This window comes from Fukomys damarensis, unplaced genomic scaffold (genome assembly GCF_012274545.1).
Source record: "Fukomys damarensis isolate Sample0158 unplaced genomic scaffold, DMR_v1.0_HiC HiC_scaffold_38, whole genome shotgun sequence".
Taxonomy (NCBI): domain Eukaryota; kingdom Metazoa; phylum Chordata; class Mammalia; order Rodentia; family Bathyergidae; genus Fukomys; species Fukomys damarensis.
Window position 1 is genome coordinate 36,433,656 of NW_022900950.1, and position 20,348 is coordinate 36,454,003.

Sequence of the window (20,348 nt, forward strand, 5' to 3'; positions counted from 1 at the left end):
TAAAGAAAAATATGCTTGTTTTGGTCACCCTGTATTTAAGTAATTGGACTGGTAGGTGGTTAACTGATGAGTTTAAATAAATACATAGTTGAACCAAAAAGCTGTTTGTTTTCTTCTGACTACCTCACAATGCAGTGTTTTAATATTCACTGACTACTTCTTTTTCCCTTGTTTGTAGAGTTTCAGTAACACCAAAAATTATCTGCCTCCAGAAATGAAATCATTTTTCACTCCTGGAAAAGTATGTTTTAAGAATTCTTTTAATTTTTATGTCATTTATTTCCTGCGATGATGGCCTGATTGTGTTACTTTTTTCTTTTAAAACTTTGTATGATTTAATGTGGGAAATATAATTAGTTGTCTTACATTTGTTAGTAAGGAATGATTGTATTTACTAGGTAGGTGCAAGCTGAGATACACAAACTAGTATTTCAGCTTGTTACAAAACTCAGGATACCTTGATTCTCAGATTTCTTACTCAAATGTTAAGATAAAAATCTTTAGATGTCATGATTTATGTCCTTTCACATCGAGCGTTTTAATTATCAATTTTCACAAATTGACTGTACATTTCGTTCTACAGTCTGTGTAAGCCTTTTTTTCTCTAAGAAATTCAACTGTTTTTAACATAGTTTTGAATTTAAGTGATCTTCAATTTATAATTATTTGGATTAAGGATAGGTACTTCTTTCATGATTTGTATGTAAATTTGAGATGTTGTTTATGGCTCTTGACATGGAAGGTTTCTTTTGGTTTTAAGCAAATAGAAAGAGACATGCATTTTTCATTTCAGCCTAAAACAACCAATGTTCTAGGAGCTGTTAATAAGCCGCTTTCATCAGCAGGCAAACAGTCTCAGACCAAATCGTCACGAATGGAAACTGTTAGCAATGCAAGCAGCAGCTCAAATCCAAGCTCTCCTGGAAGAATAAAAGGAAGGCAAGTAAACAAGAAATCTTACACTTTATATTTAACAGTTCCAACAAGGGTATGGGATTTAAAAATAATGTAACTCAAAACATTTAATGTCAGTGAATGGAAATTAATGCATGATGTTTCTACTGAACTTTGGTAGTTTACTTACAAATTTATATTTATTTGCTTGCTCATTTTCTTTTTATACTTCACCTTAGCTTTTCATATTTGAACTTGTTGGGGTAATGTGTGTCAGCACACATGGCCAGTTTTCAACCTCAATGTCTAGCACTGTTAAATTACTGCACTGTAGTCATTAAAATGATGAGATCTGAGTTACCATGGAAGAATTTCTATAATTAAGAGTGAAAAAGGCAAAGTGTATATAACAGTGTTATGGTTTCTCTGTTTTGAAAAAGGATTTATATTCACTTTTGTTTATATAAAAGAAAGCTGTTGGGAGAGTGTACAAAATCAACAGTTTTCATGATAACTGGTGTAGGAGAAAGATAATTTTACACAATTTCAATCAGTTTAAAATTCTTTTCATCATGTATATGTATGAACCTTCTTTGTTGTTTAATAAGGAAAAAGACAATTCAGCCTTTTCCCTGATTTTAGCATAAATGTTTAGGATATAATTTATTAGTAGCAGAGCATTGTAAATGGCGAAACTGCCATTATTTATTGAATTTTGCCGTGTATTAGAAAGTCTGAATTGTCTTTTGCATTGTTCATAAACAGTCAGTAAAGAAAGGAGACATTGTAAAATGTCTTTATCAATTTTTTAATGATTAAATTGTTGAATGGTATTTGGCAGAATAAAAATAGCATCAATAATTTTTTTCTGTTCTAGATTCCTGTTAATGTTAATATTAGGGGGTCAATGCCTAAATAATCCTTCAGCTGTATAAGTTAAAGACTTCCTAGTAGATAGCCTCATACCTAACATGACCAAAACATTTACAGCAACTTATTTTCTAAATGGTTGATTTTTCTTCTTGAATTCCTGATTATGAACAAAAATAACCCAGTTCATTCAGTCCTCTAGGCCATAGAGCCTTACAGTTGTCTTTGACTCTTTCCCTACCTATATATATTCACTTGCCAAGTTTAGTCAGTTTTTTTCCTTATAATATTTCATACTTCTTTTTTTACCATCATTTAGTTCATTCCTTTTAAGTATTGTAATATGTGTGTTGCTATGCACATCATATCACCATTAGATACTTTTAAAATATATAACTTGTATTATTCCACTGCTCAGAAATCTTAATTAACCTCCCCTTGTTTGCTTTTAAGATATTTATAGTGTGATCTTGTTCTTATATTGTGTCCTGTGCCCCCCCCGCCCCGTCAAACTCTGCTCCTTGCGCTTGCGAGGCAGGTGGTGGAACAACTGAGCTAAATCCCTGGCCCCTTATATTGTTATTTAACAAAGATACATTCTGATTTCACTAGTAATTTTTCATTATTCTTTCTTTTAAATACTCAGCCTCTGACCAATCTGTTACTTTTTCCCCACCAAATCCCGTCTGCTCAGCTCTTTCTAAGGAATTGAGCTAGACAATGTTTGAAGGGCTAGCTTGGTCAGAAAGTAGGAATGAGGGAAAAATGGTAAGAGTTAAAGTTGAGAGGTGGCCAGATTATGTTCAGGCTGTGTGAATAGTGGTAAGGAATTTGGATTTAATTTTAAGTGCAACTGGAAGATATTGTCAGGGAGTCTAGAGACCTAATTTGTACTTTTCGAAAGGTTGCTTCAATTATTTGTGGAGAACGCACTATAGAGAAGATGCAGTTGAGGTTAGGAATAAGCTTAATAGTAATCTAGGGAAGAGATGAAGAAGGAGGATGATGGTAAGTAGTCAAAATTATTTTTTATTTTGACATGAGTTAGCTTGGCTGTTGTATAAGACATGAACAGTCAAGGAAAGGAAGGATTTGAGAATATATCTTGGAATTTTTGCTTGAGTATCTAGCTAGATGGTAGTACCATTTATTGAGATGTAGAATCTTTGATGAGTAGCAGGTTATGTATTTGGGGGTATGTATAAGTGGGGAAAAGAAGAGTTTTGAAATTTTGACTGTAAGTAAAGTAAGTATTTCAGGTAAAGTGTTGTTTGAGAGACAATTTTGTATATGACTTTCGAGTTTGGAAGGTGGACTAGAGATTGAGATTTAGGGTTCAGCAGTAGATCAGCAGTTTTAAGAAGCAGATAAAGATAAGATAGAAGGCTGGACCTTTTTAAATATATGACAGCATATGCTGTTAATTCACTTAAGTATTGATTACCTATTCTGTACCAGGCACAGATTCAGATGCTTAGCTTACATTGTTAAGTACAACTGACAGAAGATTCACGCTTGCATTTTAACGGGGAGGTAATTAGTAAGTTATAATCATAATGACTTAATAGAGGGTATTAAGTCTACAGAGAAAAAAAGAAGACTGGGGACAGTAGTTGCCATGTAGGGCAATGTAACTAAGAGAAAGATTTCATTTGCTTTTATTTTTGCCCCAGAATAGAATTTGTTTTAAAATAACATAAGAAATACACTGAATTTGTGGGGTTTTTTCTTTACCATATTAAATGAGTATTGTTTCTTATTGATTTTGTGCTTAGATATGATAGAATTAAATATTCATCTTGAAAAAAATAATTTCACGAAGCTATGCAACTACACTAGGGCACAGAAAAAGCTTTTAAGGTTGATTGTAATAACAATTACACATGTCTGTATTAAAAGGCTTGACAGTTCTGAAATGGATCATAGTGAAAATGAAGATTACACGATGTCTTCACCTTTGCCAGGAAAAAAGAGTGACAAGAGAGATGACTCTGATCTTGTAAGGGTGAGATATTTGGTTTGATTTTATAGTAATAATTTTAATAGTGATTTTACTTGTATAAATAGTAACTTTCACACTAAAACAGTATCATTCTCAAATTTGGCATTTTTCTTCTAGTGGTTTTAGTGACAAATTTGAGTTTATAATTATCTTCTACCATGTAATTTAAGTATATGGAATTTATGTGTTTACCACTTTGGTAAGTCTTCATAATTCTTGAACTGTTTGAAATCAAACCTGCCAATTCTATAATCAGAACTGTTTGAGTTTTAAAATTTTTATTATTTTTTGCTTTTTTTTTTAAACATAGTATGTTTAAACTTAGTCTTAGAAAAGGAAACTGGAATAAGGGTTCTAAAGGCCAGTTTATGTACTTCATTTTTATACAGTTTACTAGAAAAAAAGCTTCTAAAAGAAGAAAATGTTCATTTTCATAAATTCATATTTTAAAATTTAATAGAAATAACTTCTGTAGACACAAAATGTCATTTGAAGACATACTTGGTAAAGTTCTAGTACAGGTGTAGAATATATATGTACTGCAAGTCAGTAGACTTAATAATTGGACTCATTTCTGCTTTTGAGTTCAGCTCTAAACATTTCCTGAATAACTGATTAGATACCTCAGTTTCCTTTTATTTATAAACTGAATATTTAGCTGAATTGATTTATCAAGTAATTGAATTAGCCCAAATCCATTGCTGTACCTGTTTCATTGTTGTTATAATGATTAGTACTTTTGATTATCATTATAACAGTAACATGTTTTAATCTACTTGATAAATAATTATTTTTGCTTCTTTGGAATATTACTACATCTCTTATCTTACTGGCCCAACATTGCTTAATAGAAGTTTTAGTTATTTTTGAGGGTCTTTAGTAATTTATCTTGAAAAATTGCTTCTTTTACCTAAGAAAGAAGTATAACCATAAATCTTTACTGTTTGTGTAGTAAATTCTGATATTCATTGGTTATTTAAATTTTTCACCTGAGCAGAATTAAGAATTGATAACTTAGCTAGAAAGAAATCCTGTTACCTGGATTTATAGAAGATAATCTTTGAATTGGAAAAGATATTTTTACTTCTAGTATTCGTAGGTCTCGGTCCAGAAAACTTCATTATCCGAGAGCTGGTTTCTGTTTGCTTGAAAATGCATGAGGAGCTATGATTTTGTTTGTTAGAAATGTTACCTATGCCATTCACACCCTCCTCTCTATTGTACCATACCCCAACGTGCTTTCTGCCCTCCTGAAGTTGGCAAACACGGTTTTATTCTTAATATTGTGTTACTCTACAAATTTCATGTCTACTACCTTTTGAAACATTGAAGAACAAAGTCTACTTTATTTTTCATAGAAGAGTTGAATATTTTAACTCTTAAGATGAATTTGTATTATTGTAATGGAGGCCTTTTGTTATCTATTGTGGCATGGATAGCATGTAACATAGGGTCGGTCCATTTTTAGAGATGCCAGAAGAACCTTACTAATAAACTAGCTTTGACTGAAATACCTTTAAAGAAGTGAGCCATATGAGACCTAGGTTCTATTTAAATATCTGTAGATTATAGCAAAATAGTACTGTTTACATACTACCAGCTTTATATTTAAATTTTGCAGCAAAGGATTGAATCTGCTCGCTTTATATTTATATGGAAATATCTAGGTTTATTCTGTTTAACATTTTCCAATTTCTGGCTCCTAACATTGAATTTATATTCAGTTTTAACATAAAAAAAGATAAAAGAAATAAGAAATTATGGTATTTTAAGGAAATGGATTATTTCATGGTATTTTCAAGAAAGCAGACATTGGATTTCATGTTTCTATCAATGTTTTCTGAAAATACCACCTCAGTAAATTAATGCTAGGTTACTTCCTTAACATGTTGAAAGTTTTATATATTTTAAATCAATGTCAGTCTCATTGTTTTTAAAGGCAATTACTTGAAGCATTCTTACTAAAAATTATATATGCTAGCTTTGATAGCACATATACTAAAAATTATGAACAAAAGCAACCTGCTGTCACCACTAGTATTTAAAATAGTTGTAGCATGTTGACATACTCAGGAAAACAGATATAACAATGAAAAGGTAGAGACAAATTCATTATTATTTTTGTAGACCTAGAAAAATGAGAAGTAATTGAAAAACTTAAGAATGTAATATGATGCCCATACCTATGTATCTAAAATGCATATAATGAACTTTTCTCTGATGTTTCCTTAAATAGATAAGCACTTGGGAAAAGAGGGTTATCTTCATAACAGTAATGTCTGCAATGACAAAATAAGATAGAACAGTCAATTGCTCTACCTAAACATAACTTAAAAAATAACTAGGGGGGCCTACATGAGAAGAAAAACCTCAAAACCTGATGTACATAGAAAATAAGAAGTGAAGGCCGGGGATTTAGCTCAGTGGTTCCACCGCCTGCCTTGCAAGCACAAGGACCCAAGTTTGATCTCTGATACAAAAAAAAAAAAAAATATGAGGTGAGAGAAGACATAGCATGTTCCTGCATGAGAAAAAGGAGCTTACAAAGGTGACAGTTTTTTTTCCAAGTAAAAATATAATTGTAAATTTTCCTTATGTTTTTGTTTCAAGTCTGAGTGGAAGAATGGATATAAAAAAAGAGAACTTAATAAAAATAGAACCAGCCTAACTAGAAACAAGCATGTTTCATTTATGATTAGTAAAACATTATGTTGCTGTTGTAATAGCCCAGAAACATTATTTTTCAAAATATACCAATAAAGGAAGCATTATAAATCAGCGATTCTGAAATGAGTGGATGTCTCTTTGAGGTAAGGGTGGAGAAAACAGTTAAAAACCTTTTCTCTGAAAATCATGTCCTATTTTAAAACAAGACTCTAGTTCTCCCCCCCCCCCATTGAGTTTATTGGTACATTTTAGGTATACAGTACAGTTACATTCATTATTGGGATCTTGTAGCTTTACATGACACGTCTTGGTTCTCATTTTTTTTCCCTTGTCCCTGCTCTCCCTTCACCCCTCCAAGACTCTAGTTCTTAATCAGATACTACTGATTGAAAGTTTAAGCAGTGCCAAGATGGCAGTACTAGATTTATTTCCTAATGAGGGCTCTCTTCCTGAATTGCAAAACCACCTTTCCACTGTGTTCTAACCATGGTACAGAGAGAGAAATACTCTGATGTTTCTTTTTTTTTTTTTGGTACTGGAGATCGAACTCCGGTCCTTGAGCTTGCAAGGCAGGCCACCGAACCGCTGAGCTAAATCCCCAGCCCCTCTGATATTTCTTAGAAGTGCACTAAGCTCATTTTGAGGGCCCAAACCCTCTTGACTTCATCTGAACTACGTTATCTCACAAAGTCCTGGGACAGATACTTTAGTATAGTTGTCCTTTAACAGCAGACATTAAATTTAGAATGTTCTTTTTCATGAAATAGGTCTGCACTAAGACATATAATTTAGTACAATATTGATATTGAAAGATTTCTCTTTAAAGGCTTTGTACCCTAAAATAAGAACATAAATTTAGTCTTACTCCAGAGAAGTATGTATTTATATATGTATTTAACTGAAAAACTAGTAAATAGGCAGGCTTGTAGAATATAAGACATCAGGTAAGCCCACAAGTTTGATATTAGCATGGACAAGGTAGCGAGACTGTCTTGAACAAAACAACAAAGCAAACTATTAAACAGTGACAGGTCAAAGTATTCAAGAACTGAATGTTTAGGTACATGTTAGTGATGAAAATAGTGACTTAATTTTGTTCATCATAATATGTGCACACACTTGTTTGTGATGAAGATAAAATCCAGGGCCTTGCATATATATGATAGGGCCCCAGTGGTGGCTAATCTCTGGCACACATACCTTAGTGTACTATTTGTATCATGGAAAGGTCTAAAAGGTTTGCCATCACTTTGCTAGGCAAATACTCAACCACTGAGCCAAATCCCCAGGCTTGTAATTATATTTTTTGTTAACTAAATTTCTAAAATAATGATCCCCCCCTTTAGTCTGAATTGGAGAAGCCTAGAAGCCGAAAAAAAACACCTATTACAGATTCGGAAGATAAATTAGGTGTGGATGACCTGAATAAGTTGGTACAGGAACAGAAACCTAAAGGCAGTCAGCGCAGTCGGAAAAGAGGCCATACGGTTTCAGAATCAGATGAACAGCAGTGGCCCGAGGAGAAGAGGCTCAAAGAGGATATGTTAGAAAATGAGGATGAACAGAATAGCCCACCCAAAAAGGGTAAAAGAGGCCGACCACCAAAACCTCTTGGTGGAGGAGCACCAAAAGAAGAGCCAACAATGAAAACTTCTAAAAAAGGAAATAAAAAAAAATCTGGACCTTCTGTAGTGGAGGAAGAGGAAGAAGAAGAAAGACAAAGTGGAAACACAGAACAGAAGTCAAAAAGTAAACAGCATCGAACATCAAGGAGAGCACAACAGAGGTAAGCATGAATAAGTCTAAAGTGCGTCTGTTTACTCACCATATTATAAATCATAATTTGATGCTGTCCACATTTGGGTCTTCTCCAAAGCAGAGCAGAATCTCCTGAAACTAGTGCAGTTGAATCCACACAATCCACACCACAGAAAGGACGAGGAAGACCATCAAAAACGCCATCACCATCACAACCCAAAAAAAATGTGTAAGTTGTAAATAATATTAAATTTCAAGCCAATTTCAAATTATTTTGCAGAGTTCATAAATTTATAGTAGGCATACATACTGCTGTATTGAAATTCCAAATATTTAGTCTCATTACTTTAGGCGCAATGAATTTTTATAATCTTACCTGTGTGATCAATAGCTCAATCCTTTGGTAATATTTGTACCCTTTTATAGGTCTTTATAAGTGAAAACCAAATATTTTACTATCTTACAGAAACTTTATGGTCTATAAAAAGACAATAAGATATTTTTAATCACCACATATTATAGAGGTCTTGTCACTGTGGGCTACAATTTTTTATGTTTACCGTCAGCAACTTTTCCTTTTGAAAAAGTTGGTTTTATACTTTGCTTTTATTCTTTTTTTTTTTTTTGGTAATGGGGATCAAACTTCAGCCCTTATGCTTGTGAGGCAGGCTGCAAAACCACTGAACCAAATCCCTAGCCTCTTTTGCTTTCATCTTTAAACTTGTAGGAAAGTAGTTGGCATCATTTTTCTTAAATTGCATCACAGAAGTGATCACATGTTGACCTCAAGTTTTTGATGTATGTCTTTGTTTTGTTTTCTGATTAATTTATACCTACATATAGATGGTTTCGGATGTTCACAAAAGCACACTTAAGACCTATAAAAACAAATCTATCTAAAATAATTATTGTGGCAAGAGTGTCAATATTATAATTTAGACATTTGGCAGTTTTCTCAGTAGAAATACAATAACATATTTCTGTTTGTTAGATATTAAGCACACTTTTTCTGAAAGTAATCTGGTAAGTAATTACATCAGTAACTTTTCAGAGTCGCTGACATATCTTGGTTAAATACTCAGTTATCTTAGAGTTTTTCCTGTTCCTGTGTATTCCTCAGGAAGAGGAAACTTTCCTGAGTGTCTAACCAGTACTGCATGCCTTCCTACATGTAATTTTTGTCTCAGGTTAAAAATACAGGTAGGTACATTTTGTGGCAGCTCTATAAATGTATTTGAATTCAGCTGAGGAAAATCACTATTTGGAAACAGTGGATACTTAAGTAATATTAAATTCTTGTTTTAATTTTATAAGGAAATAGGAGGGGTTAAGTAACTTTCAAACTCTTAGTTTATATCTGGACATTATAAAATTAAGAGCTTAAATTATTGTGTTGATCTCTCCTAAAATTATACAAGTTTTCCATGAATATTTGAAACCTAGTATTTCGTTTGTTTGTTTGTTTGTTTGTTTTTTGAGACAGGGTCTCACTATGTAGTTGAGACTGATCTGGAGCTCACTGGGTAGCCCAGGCTGGTCTTGAACTCACAGTGATTCTCCTGCCTCAGCCTCCTGAGTGCTGGGATGACAGGAATGCGCCACCACACATGGCATAACCTTGTATTTCTTTTTTAAAATTAATATAGAGGGAGATTTTATGTTTTATCTTATCATCTTATCTTTCCTTTAGACCTAGAATAATAAAATATGTTAGATTTGTCTGGCTTTGTGTGTATTCTGGCCTCAGTGGAATTGAGAAAAATTGTCATTGCTATTCATATATTACTGTATAGTGACATAAAACAGACATAATTTTTATCCTTATGGAACTTACCTAATAGGCATGAAGTCAATATGTATTATGTAAATATGGAATTATGACTTCTGATATTTGCCTGGAAGGAAAAATTTATGGTGCTATGAGGAAATGTAATGGGAGAATTGGGGAGTTAGGGAATTTTCTTCTTCAGAGGGTGATGATAAGTTGATTGCTTGAGAATAATAGGATTTAGACAGTAGGAAGAGGAACATTTCATGTTGAGCACAGTATTTGAAGTTTCTGAAGTTAGAAAAGTCTTGGTGAATCAGAGCTGATTGAAGGTACAGTTTTGTTTGGATTGTTGTTAGGAGTTGGAGAATAGAATGAGATGAAACAGGTAGGCAGGGACTATCTGCAGGGTCTTGTGTAGTATAGTAGGAAGTTTTACCTTCTTTCATTGAAGTGCTGTATTTTTGACATCAGTTTTGTATTGCTTAAAATTTACTTTGGGAACAGTTTCAGTTAGGTGATAGTAATGGAAATGGAGAGAAGTAAATGGTGTTTAGATTTTTGTAAGTGGAATCTATAGGGCCAGGTAAAGACTAGTATTTCTGTTTTTTTGCTGAAAGAATTTCCACTTTGAACAGCTCAATGGATATATAAACTGCCCTTTTCTGAGTTGGGAAAGATGAAAGGAAGGGCAGACTTGTGGTTATAGTTTGAAGTTTATTTATGGTCTCAGTCTTAGTTGTTCTTTGATAGAACTTTGTAAGATTCTAAACTTGTTAAAAGCTTGGAGTATTAAAAGATATTTTTCTCATGATGTAATTGAGGATAAAAATAATAAATTATATTTTCCTTTAATCAGGTAATTTACAAATCAAAATGTTTACAAATCAATTTACAAAGTCAAAATGTTTGTTTTATTTTGCATGTGTTTTTCTTCAGCCGTGTTGGACGCTCCAAGCAAGCAGCTACTAAAGAAAATGATTCAAGTGAAGAAGTAGATGTATTTCAAGGTAGCTCTCCTGTCAATGATGATATTCCACAAGAAGAAACAGAGGAAGAGGAAGTTTCTACAGTAAATGTATGTATTTCTTAAAATGTTCCGTGTGGTGGTATAGACTATAACAGTGGAGTCAGTAAATATTTGATCATATCTACTATATAGATATAGATATATAGATATATGTGTTTAGGCAGTGATGGGGTTAGATTCCAGGGCCTCATGCATGCTAGGCAAGTTCTCTCACTGAGCTACATCCCTGCCCTGCTGATTATAATTCTAAGTATTTATGCTTACAGTTAAATAGGAACTGTTCTGTTGATACACTAATACAGAATCTTCAGCTCAGTCCAGCCAACCTTCTTTGTTTGAGAAACTTTTGTTCTGTGATCAGTTCCCAGATTTGGTCTCTGCAGATTTGTTTTATCTAATGTGATCTCCAGTCCTTACTGTGTAAATGGGTTGGTTGTGCAGAATTGTGGCCTCAAATTTAGTTTGGCTTATTCTTAAAAGGGTGTATTTTGGGGGGAAGGGGATTAAGAGTAATAATGATTGTTGTCTTCAGAAGAAAGAAACCATAAAATACAGTCAATTATTATAGTCCCTTTTATTGTTGTTTATACTGACCTTTTTTGAACTAAAGTTTTAAGCTTTCATTAGTGCCTGCCAGTGAATGTTAATGTGTTTGAATTTCAGGATTATGTTTTTATTCATTTGATACTTACTAGGAGTCAAATTCAGTAACTGCTTTACGTATTAAGTGTTTTACCACAGAAACATAAGAAAGATTATGAATCCTAGTGTAGTTTTTTTTCTCACTTTAAACATTGGTTTCTGTTTACATCTCTCTAAACTTATTAATGGAAAAGTGAAATAATTTTCGCTTTTACTCTCTTGGAAGGCTATTTATAGGCATGTAAGGATTCAGATTTTATAGAGGCTTAAATATGTGATGCAGAGGCAGAAAGTTAGACAGATTTCAGAGAAAAAAATGATGTCAGCAAAGTGTGAGAAGATTGGTTTAAAATAGTAATTACTGTTGTGTCATGCATCCATTTTAATTAAACATCTGGTGACTTTTTCTTAAGGTACGACGGCGAAGTTCTAAGAGAGAAAGGCGATGAACAAATGTAATTAACTTTTGTGAAAGCTTCGGATAAAATCATTTTTTTTAAAGCTTGAGGCTGAATAAAGCTTTTGATGCACAAAATGGGACTGCTGAAGAGTGGACAGTTGTGATTGCATTTGTGGTCACACTTTAGCCATACACATGTGATAACATTGACTATGGAGTCTTGTGAGTGTAATGTGTGATGGCTATGTAGACATAAACTAAAGAAGAAACTTGTAAATACCCCCCTCCCCTTTTTTAGATGTTTCTGACTTCTTAAGTGCTTGTATAGCTTTTATCTGCGGCTTTAAACTGACGATACCAACTGTTTATTGGATCTATTGATTTGAAAAGTTTGTTAGGATAGATCTTAAGCAGTAATCTATCAGTGTTTGTATTTGTATCCTCTGCAATTTTACTGTGAACAATTTTTTTCAACACTTGGTGTCATTTTCTTGATGTCACTATTTGTTGGAGAGTTAAATGGTCTTTTCTTCCTTGTGTATCTTACCTTGTGTTTGTTCCCAAGCACCCTAAATCTTCAGAGGTGCTAAACTGTCTGCCATTGCACCAAAATGATGCCTCTGATGGGAGGGCACCATGCAAATTGTGAAATAGTCCTGAAGTTGTTTGTTTGCTTTACACACTTCAGTATTGGTTGCAGAATTTTCTGGCCTTTCTTGGCAGTGAAAATTTTAAGAAGAGATTTAAAATATTTTAATTTTAAAGAGTGTGTTATAGAATAATGTACTGAATTCTTTATCCCATTTTTATCATCCCTTTTCAGTTTTTATTAATCTACTGTATCAATAAAATTCTGTAATTTGAGTAAGTTTTAATAGTCTAGAATGTTATTGTGTATAGATTTTCCTCTTGAATGTTATGTTCAGAAAATGCAAATTATTACATTATAATATCCAAATCTGATACACACATTAGAAATGTTCCAATTCTCCACAACAGTGTAAAATTAATCAGAAAAAAAATTTTATTGATGCAGTGTGTCTTTATAAATCTGTTCTTGAAAGCCAAGTGTTTTGTATTTTGTAGTGCGTTGCATGTATATGAAAAAAAGTGCTGAAAATGGGATGTGCTTTTTTCTGTAAATTCATATTTAGCCATAGTATATGATAGATTGCCCCATAACATAGTTTTTCATCACAAGTTTATTATTGTACTTTATTTTGGAGCCAAAATATTATTTGGGGCAGGAGGGGCAGGGTGGAAGTACTACATCCAGCATTACCTATTGTAGGTATCAGTCTTACAAACATGGAATGAAATTTTGTTTTTCTCAGATTGGGAGAGGTAGAAATTTATTTGGACTTAGAGCAAATTTTTTTCTTTTCTTCACTGTAATCTCAAAAATACACTAATAGATCTCTTGGGCAGTATCCTTTATACAGATGTATAACCTGTGTTTTGAACCAAACTATAATTTACTACTTAATGTATATCTAAGTCAATTTTAGTATTACATGTGCTGTTCTTTTGATCATAATTGTGAACACCAGAAAAGAAAATCATATTCTAACTTAATAAGTTTATCACATTGAATAATGGAGCATTTTCATATAATACACCATTATGTTTCAGGTGTATTTCCAAGATAGGTTATAATAGATGGGGAATATAATAAGGAGGCTACTATTTTGGAAACTGACATTTTATTATTTTCCAGTATGTATTGCAATCGATATGATTCTTTTTCTTTTAAAGATTCCCTTGTGTTTATGAAACAACTTTTTGTCTTCTAAAAAATAATTTGAATTGTCTTAACATCTCAGTGTTTAACTTTTCCTCATTTATAATAATAGTGACACCACTGATTATGGAGAGTTGCTGTATATCAAGGCAGCTGATGTTGATCATAGTATATTCATTTTTTAATGTTTCATTAGCTCATTTTCCCCAAACAGCCGATTTCTGTTTCAGCGGTACAAAGGCATGTTTTAAAAGATATAACATAAAGAGTGAGGATAGCTTGTATTTTTGTCATTGGCTAAATTGCACCAGAAATATTTATGGAAATATGTCTCAAAGGCCATTTTATAAAATGCACAAAAAATGATTTTGGAGAGTTTTTATTTGCATGATCATAGTTAACCAAATTTCATTGTACATTAATGTTGTACATCAGTTCACAAGAAATGTTCATTGTAGATTTTGTGTTCAATGCCAATATGTCTGTAATTTTACAGTCTATTCATTTTTTGGGGAAGATTATGGTATAAAATTTTCATTTTTATGTAGAAAAATAGATGCAATAATGAACAAAATTTTTATGTCCTAAGTCTCCATCTTGGGCTTATGTTATATTTAAACTTAACATTTCATGTACTAACATTTTGAGAGCCACATACAATAAAATTAAGTGTGTATAAACCATTAATCAGTGACACTTGAGTACACTCTGTAGTGATAATGTTCATCTTGAAAATACGTACTTTATAAAGTGAAGAAAATATTTAACTCAGTGTACCAAGTTCCATTATGAAAATCTTATGATTCCTCAGTGAGGTTATCTTGCTGCACTCTTGTAGCAAATCTGTTTAATTTGAATTATAATACAATTTCTTGCTGCAGTGCAACAGGAATCTTTTTCAGTGATCTCCACTGTATATGTAAATTACAAATGTGGCTGTAAAAGTTGTTCCAGGTATTAAAGTTTAAATTACTTTCTATGTCTTCTTAGAACCTGTAAGTTTGATTTTTAAGATTTATTTTTGACCACTTGGAAAAAATGTTGGAATTTAAGAATTTGTTTGATTTAGGTGTGTCTTTACCATATAGTATTATATTACCAAAATGAACAGTTGGTGTTCAGATAACCAATTTCAAACACATCTTTGGATTTTCTGTAAAGTTGAATAAACATGAAAGATCATATAATTGTATTTTATGTGAATTAATATATATTTACTCAGTACAGAAAGACATATTTTGATGCTTTCTAATTTTGGAGCCTTTGTTTCCTGAAAATATATTTTCCAGTAACACTTTCTAAACTTTTTGTTTAAACTCCTTGTGCAAAATATTGGCTGACAGAAATTTACTAAATACTATCTATGTAAGAATTTCAGAGCTGAAGAAAATTACTGTGTAATATAAACTACTGAAAATAAGCCCTAAGAAAATAAATTGCTAGTGGAAGTTTGTTCAGTGAACCTTTTTTAGGCACTTTCAGTATGCAAATTTTACTCAGTTTTATTGAGGACAAGGTGTGATAAAGAGAGATTAGTTCTCTGCCTTTGTGACATTTACATTCTTTTGAGGTGGGTGAATAGCAAAAAATAAATAATGTTAGATTATGAGAAATGCAGTTAATAAAAAAGGAAAACCAGAACAGGGAGTAGAAATGATTGGGGAGAAGCTGTTTTATATGCATTGAAACTATTACTTAGTGCATAAAATTTAGGATTGTCAGACCTTCATGATCAGTATTTCTATAATTATGAAATATCACTTGGTGTCTGTATGAAAACTGTATGTCCACTTTGTCTCATCTTAGTATGGCCATTCCAGTTTTGTGTTAGCTATTGTTTGTATATTTTCATCTTATTTGCATCTTTATGTTTAAAGATTGTGTCATGTAAATATATACTAGTCTTGTTATTTTATCTGATTTGAGAACATTGTTCTTCGACAGTGTTTACATAATTTACTTTTAGTATAATTACTCACATGGTTGGTTTAAAGTGTGCCATGGGTTGTCATCCCCCTCCCCATCCCTCTTTTATTTTTGCTTTTTTCCTGTCTTCTAAGAAATTATCTCTCCTGTTACCATTTTGGTTATATTTAATTGTATTATTTGTTTTAGTGGTTACCTTGTAGGTCACACTGTGTTAACTTACTAAAGTCTCTGTTATGTTAATGTTTTTACCACCTTCAGAACAATGTAAGTTTAAAACCATTCAGCTCTTTTTGTTGCCTGTGTTCCTTGTAATATAGTTGTTATATGTTTGCATTAAAAAATGCCACAATATTATTGTTTTAAATAGACAGTACCGTTTTATGTTTACCCATACATTTTGTCTTTTCTTTGTGCCTCCTTCTCCTGTCATTTTGAATTTGCATCTTAATTAACCTTCCTTCAACTAGAAGAACTTCAGTATTGCTCCTAGTGCAATTAACTCAGTGCTGCTTTTGTTTTCTTGAAAGGTTACACCTTTTTTGTTGTTGTTGTTACACCTTTATTTTGAAAGGTATTTTCAATGGATATAGAATTCTTGCTTGTTGGTTTTATTTATTTGTTAGTTTTAAACTTGGCATTCCACTGTCTTCTGGTCTTTTCTGATGAGAAGCCAGCTGAAATCTTTTACTCTGTGGGTATTGTATCTTTTTTTTCTGGCAGCTGTTTGGGTTTTTTCTTTATGTTTTCATCAATTTGACTATGAAGTGCCTAGGTATAGTTTTTATTTCACTTAATAAAACTTGGCGTTTACTGACCCCTTGAATATGCAGTTTGATGTCTTCTGTAAATTTTGAAAACTATAACTACTTGGGCATTATCCCTTTATATATTATTTCTACTCTTGTCTTTCTGACACTCCAGTTATTAATCAGATCATTTTTGTCATGTGCCTTTTAATTTCTTTTTGTTCTTTCCACTGTTCCTTTCTTCCTGTGCTTCTTTTTGGATACTATTGATTTTTCTTCGGATTGTCAACCCTTCCATTTGCTATGTCCAGTCTTCTATTTAACTCAGCCAATTAGTTATTAATTTCAGGTGTGTATTTTTAGTTTAGCACGTCCAGTTAATATTTTATGAATTTCAACTTTGTTTAAAGTCGCTTTCCAATCTTTTCTTCTTTAATATAATTATGAAGTTCATATCTTTACCAGCTAACTCCAACACCTGAATCATCCATTTATGAGTCGGATTTTACTGTGTAGTTCCTTTTCTCTTGATTACCAATCACAGTTTACCAAGTCATATTTTTTTCTTTCTCTCTTAAAGTCTTGTGCTTTTTTTAAAAATATAAGATACTGTTTGGGGCCAGGGATGTATGTAGCTCAGTGGTGCCACACCTACCTGGCAAGCACAGGGTTCCTGAGTTTGATCCCTGGCTAAAGGATTAAGGTGATAGGATTTTCTAAGAGTGAATTTACCTTTTTTTTGTTGGGTATAATATGATAATGATCAGCTCACACCATGAAGTCTGGCCTGGGTTGCAACTCAAGTCTACTTGTTTCAGATAATTTTAGGGAAGACTTGTGTTATGTGAGAGGCCTTTCCCTTTAACACAGCAAGGCTGTAAGAGATCTTGTTCAAACTTTCAGCACTCTGTTGTGTCATGTGTCCCCCGCCCGCACCCCCTGTCTGTGTTATATAGGGTGGTCCCAGAAGGCTTGAGAAGGTAACATCTGAGCATGGATCTCAAGTGAAAGATCAAGCTATGTGAATGCTTGAGAGAAGGCAGAGAAAAGGAGTAAGTATAAAAGCCCTTAGTGAAGAACAAACTATACATCAATGATTTCAAGAAGGCTGATGTTTTGGAGTGAAAGTAAGGAATTTAAAGGAGTAGTAACGAAGGTCATGAGCTAAGGGGAGGGCTATGAATAGGTGAATAGCAAGGCCTTTTTCTATTTAATTTTAAAAAATACTTCTCTGAGGTAGGTATAGTGGTGCACTCCTGTAATCTCACCTGTTTGGAGGCATGAAGATCACAAGTTTAAAGCCAACTTGGGCAACTTAATGAGACTATCTCAAAATAAAAAATTTATAAAACAGAGTGTGTAGGTCAGTGCTTCAAAATGCCCCTGGGTTGGCTCCTAAGTATAATCACAGCAAAACAAACAAACTCTGGCTGTTGTGTAGAGAGGATGGAGCCTAAGAGTTAAGATATACACGCGCACGCACACACACTGGAGAAACTTTATAATTATGTTATTAGTCGGTATTCACATTTGATGACTTTAGCTATCTATGGTAAGTTCAGATGGGGCAAACCTCTAGCACATAAATATGTATCATTTGTATATGAGAAGGCAAGAAATGGGTGTAAGTACTTATTTATAAATGATGTCCCATCTGAACTTACCATAGTCTTGCCTTCATTTCTGGATCTCTACATTTAGCTGCCTATTTGATATCTTCTATTGGCTATCTCAAAACACTACAAATTCAGCTTGTCTAAAATTGAACCTTCTCAAATCCAGTTCAGATTTCACAAATTTCTCTGATAATGTGACTATCATCTTGACTAGTAATGCAAATCAGAAATCTAAAAATTGCCTCTCTCCAGTCTGTTGAATTTATCTCCTGATTATCCTTTAAATTTTGCCCCAGGTTTTTGTTTTTTTGGTAGTGGGAATCGAACTTGGGTCCTTGTGCTTATGATGCAGGCAGCGGAACCACTGAGCTAAATCCCTGGCCCTTGTTTTATTTTGATTTTTGTTTTTGGTTTGTTTTTTTGGTACCAGGGATTGAACTCAGGTCCTTGTGCTTGCAAGGCAAGTGGCGGAACCACTAAGCTAAATCCCTGGCCCTTATTTTGATTTTTGATAAAAATAACTCCCTTATTTTAAGTTCTTGTCATTTGTGTAACTACAAGTTGATCTCAAATTTACTTGTCTGACCTGGAATTCTTTTTGTTGTGTTCCCACACTCTTGTGAAATACAGATGATTCCATCTGCACCCAGTAGCAGCAACAACAAACAACATAAACCTTACAACTCTTTAAAAACTTAGCATTGCTTTTAGGATTGTGTGCCCTCTAAAGCTCTTCATCTTTGGTCATTCTACCTAGTTAGGATTTCCTTCATACTCTGTGCCAACTTCATTATTCTTCCAGTACCTTGTACCACGTTAACAGTTACTAGGGTGAAGATAAAAATAAATAGAAATTCAGAAGACTGATTCTATTCTCTCTGCTTGAAGCACTCTTCATCATTTCAGTATGCCTGCTTACTGCTTATACTTTACAAGTTCTCACTGGCCAAAGGAAGCTTGTTTTGACTTTTGTGATCAGGGCAAACCTCCCTATTATTTTCCCTTTTTGGCTTGCCCCTCCATGTGTGCTTAGCACAGTTGACCCTTGGATTATTTGATTAATGCCTGTCTCACTGCCTCATGAACTATGTGAATACAGATGATGTTTTTGTTTCTAGTTGATCTTTAGCACTTAGCTTGGTGCACTTGGTAAGGGCTCAGTTTGTTGGATAAATGTAAATTAAATCATAAAAATGTAAAGAGCAGACATTAAAAAGTTTGATTTAAATAAAGGAACTTGATACTTTTATATCAGGGCTCTTATTAAAATCTTTGTGTGTATTATGTCATATAGTCTTCACTAGAACTGTGTATAATAGTTGATGATACATACTTTAATAGATGAGAAAACTGAGGACCAAAGATTGATTTACTCAGGGCTTCTCATCTCTAAAGTGGTAAAGGAATATGTTGATCCTATTTGTTTTACTCTAAAGCCATGATTCTTATTATTTCAAATATTAATAATCAATATTAATTAAATGTTAACCTTAAAGAATTAGTGATTCCATAATTCTCAAATTGCTTTGGAAATTGTGTCTATTCAGGAGAATGAAAATTATTATATTTTGTATACCCTACCTCCAGTTGATTTACCTTGTCTCACATGATCTTAAAACCACCTTATAGGAAACATTTGTCAACAAATTTACAAGTAAAGAAACCTTGACTTTAGGTGCTATCCCCCAACATTACAGAGTGAGGCCAGTCTGGTTTAACAAATACTTAATATTCTTGATTTGAATTAGAAGTCATATAACTTAAGAGAAAGGCCTAGATAAAATTACAAATTTCATTATTATAACTTAGATTCTTATAGTTTAACTATGTTCATTATCTTGTTTTCTGTACTATACTGCCAAGATACCTCTAAAGCTATCATAAAGATACAGTGATCATGGGTATGATGGGAATATTGTTAGCACCTTATAAGATGATGTCTGAATATTAAAAGGTAGTGGACCACAGTGTTCATTCAGCAACCAAGCAGATCAGCTTAGTTAACTTTGAGTTTTGATTGAGTAGTTAAGGCAGTGTCCTTGCAAAGTTGTTTAGAACACTGTGTAGTGCCTTAAGGTCCAAAGAGAGCTACTGACAGCTTTTTAGAAAGAAAGGAATGAAAATGTGAAACTATTATGATATAACATGACAGCTCTGGAAGGTTTTGTAATACAGTTTAAGGGAGTCCAGTTACATAGCTATAATAAGACTTAACAGTTATCTTCAAGCTTCAAGTTGCTTGTAACTAGAAATTGTTAGAACTGAGTTTTTTAAAATTCATATAG

At 33.0% G+C, this 20,348-nt stretch overlaps 1 protein-coding gene across 6 annotated transcripts in view; it reads left to right on the forward strand.

Moving 5' to 3' along the window:
- Positions 1 to 14,925, forward strand: part of Pds5b (PDS5 cohesin associated factor B) — a 112,915-nt gene extending 97,990 nt beyond the window's left edge. Inside the window, exons 28-34 of one of the 6 annotated variants that reach the window (XM_010623908.3) lie at positions 179 to 241; positions 794 to 939; positions 3,664 to 3,763; positions 7,780 to 8,219; positions 8,310 to 8,420; positions 10,899 to 11,037; positions 12,045 to 14,919. In XM_010623908.3, coding sequence (XP_010622210.1) covers positions 179 to 241; positions 794 to 939; positions 3,664 to 3,763; positions 7,780 to 8,219; positions 8,310 to 8,420; positions 10,899 to 11,037; positions 12,045 to 12,080 — 1,035 coding nt within the window. In that variant the 3' untranslated portion in view covers positions 12,081 to 14,919. Of the gene's footprint in view, positions 1 to 178; positions 242 to 793; positions 940 to 3,663; positions 3,770 to 7,779; positions 8,220 to 8,309; positions 8,421 to 10,898; positions 11,038 to 12,044 lie in introns of all 6 variants that reach the window. The other 5 variants (XM_010623906.3, XM_010623909.3, XM_010623907.3 and 2 more) reach the window with 5 other exon arrangements.
- The last annotated feature ends 5,423 nt before the right edge of the window (positions 14,926 to 20,348 follow it).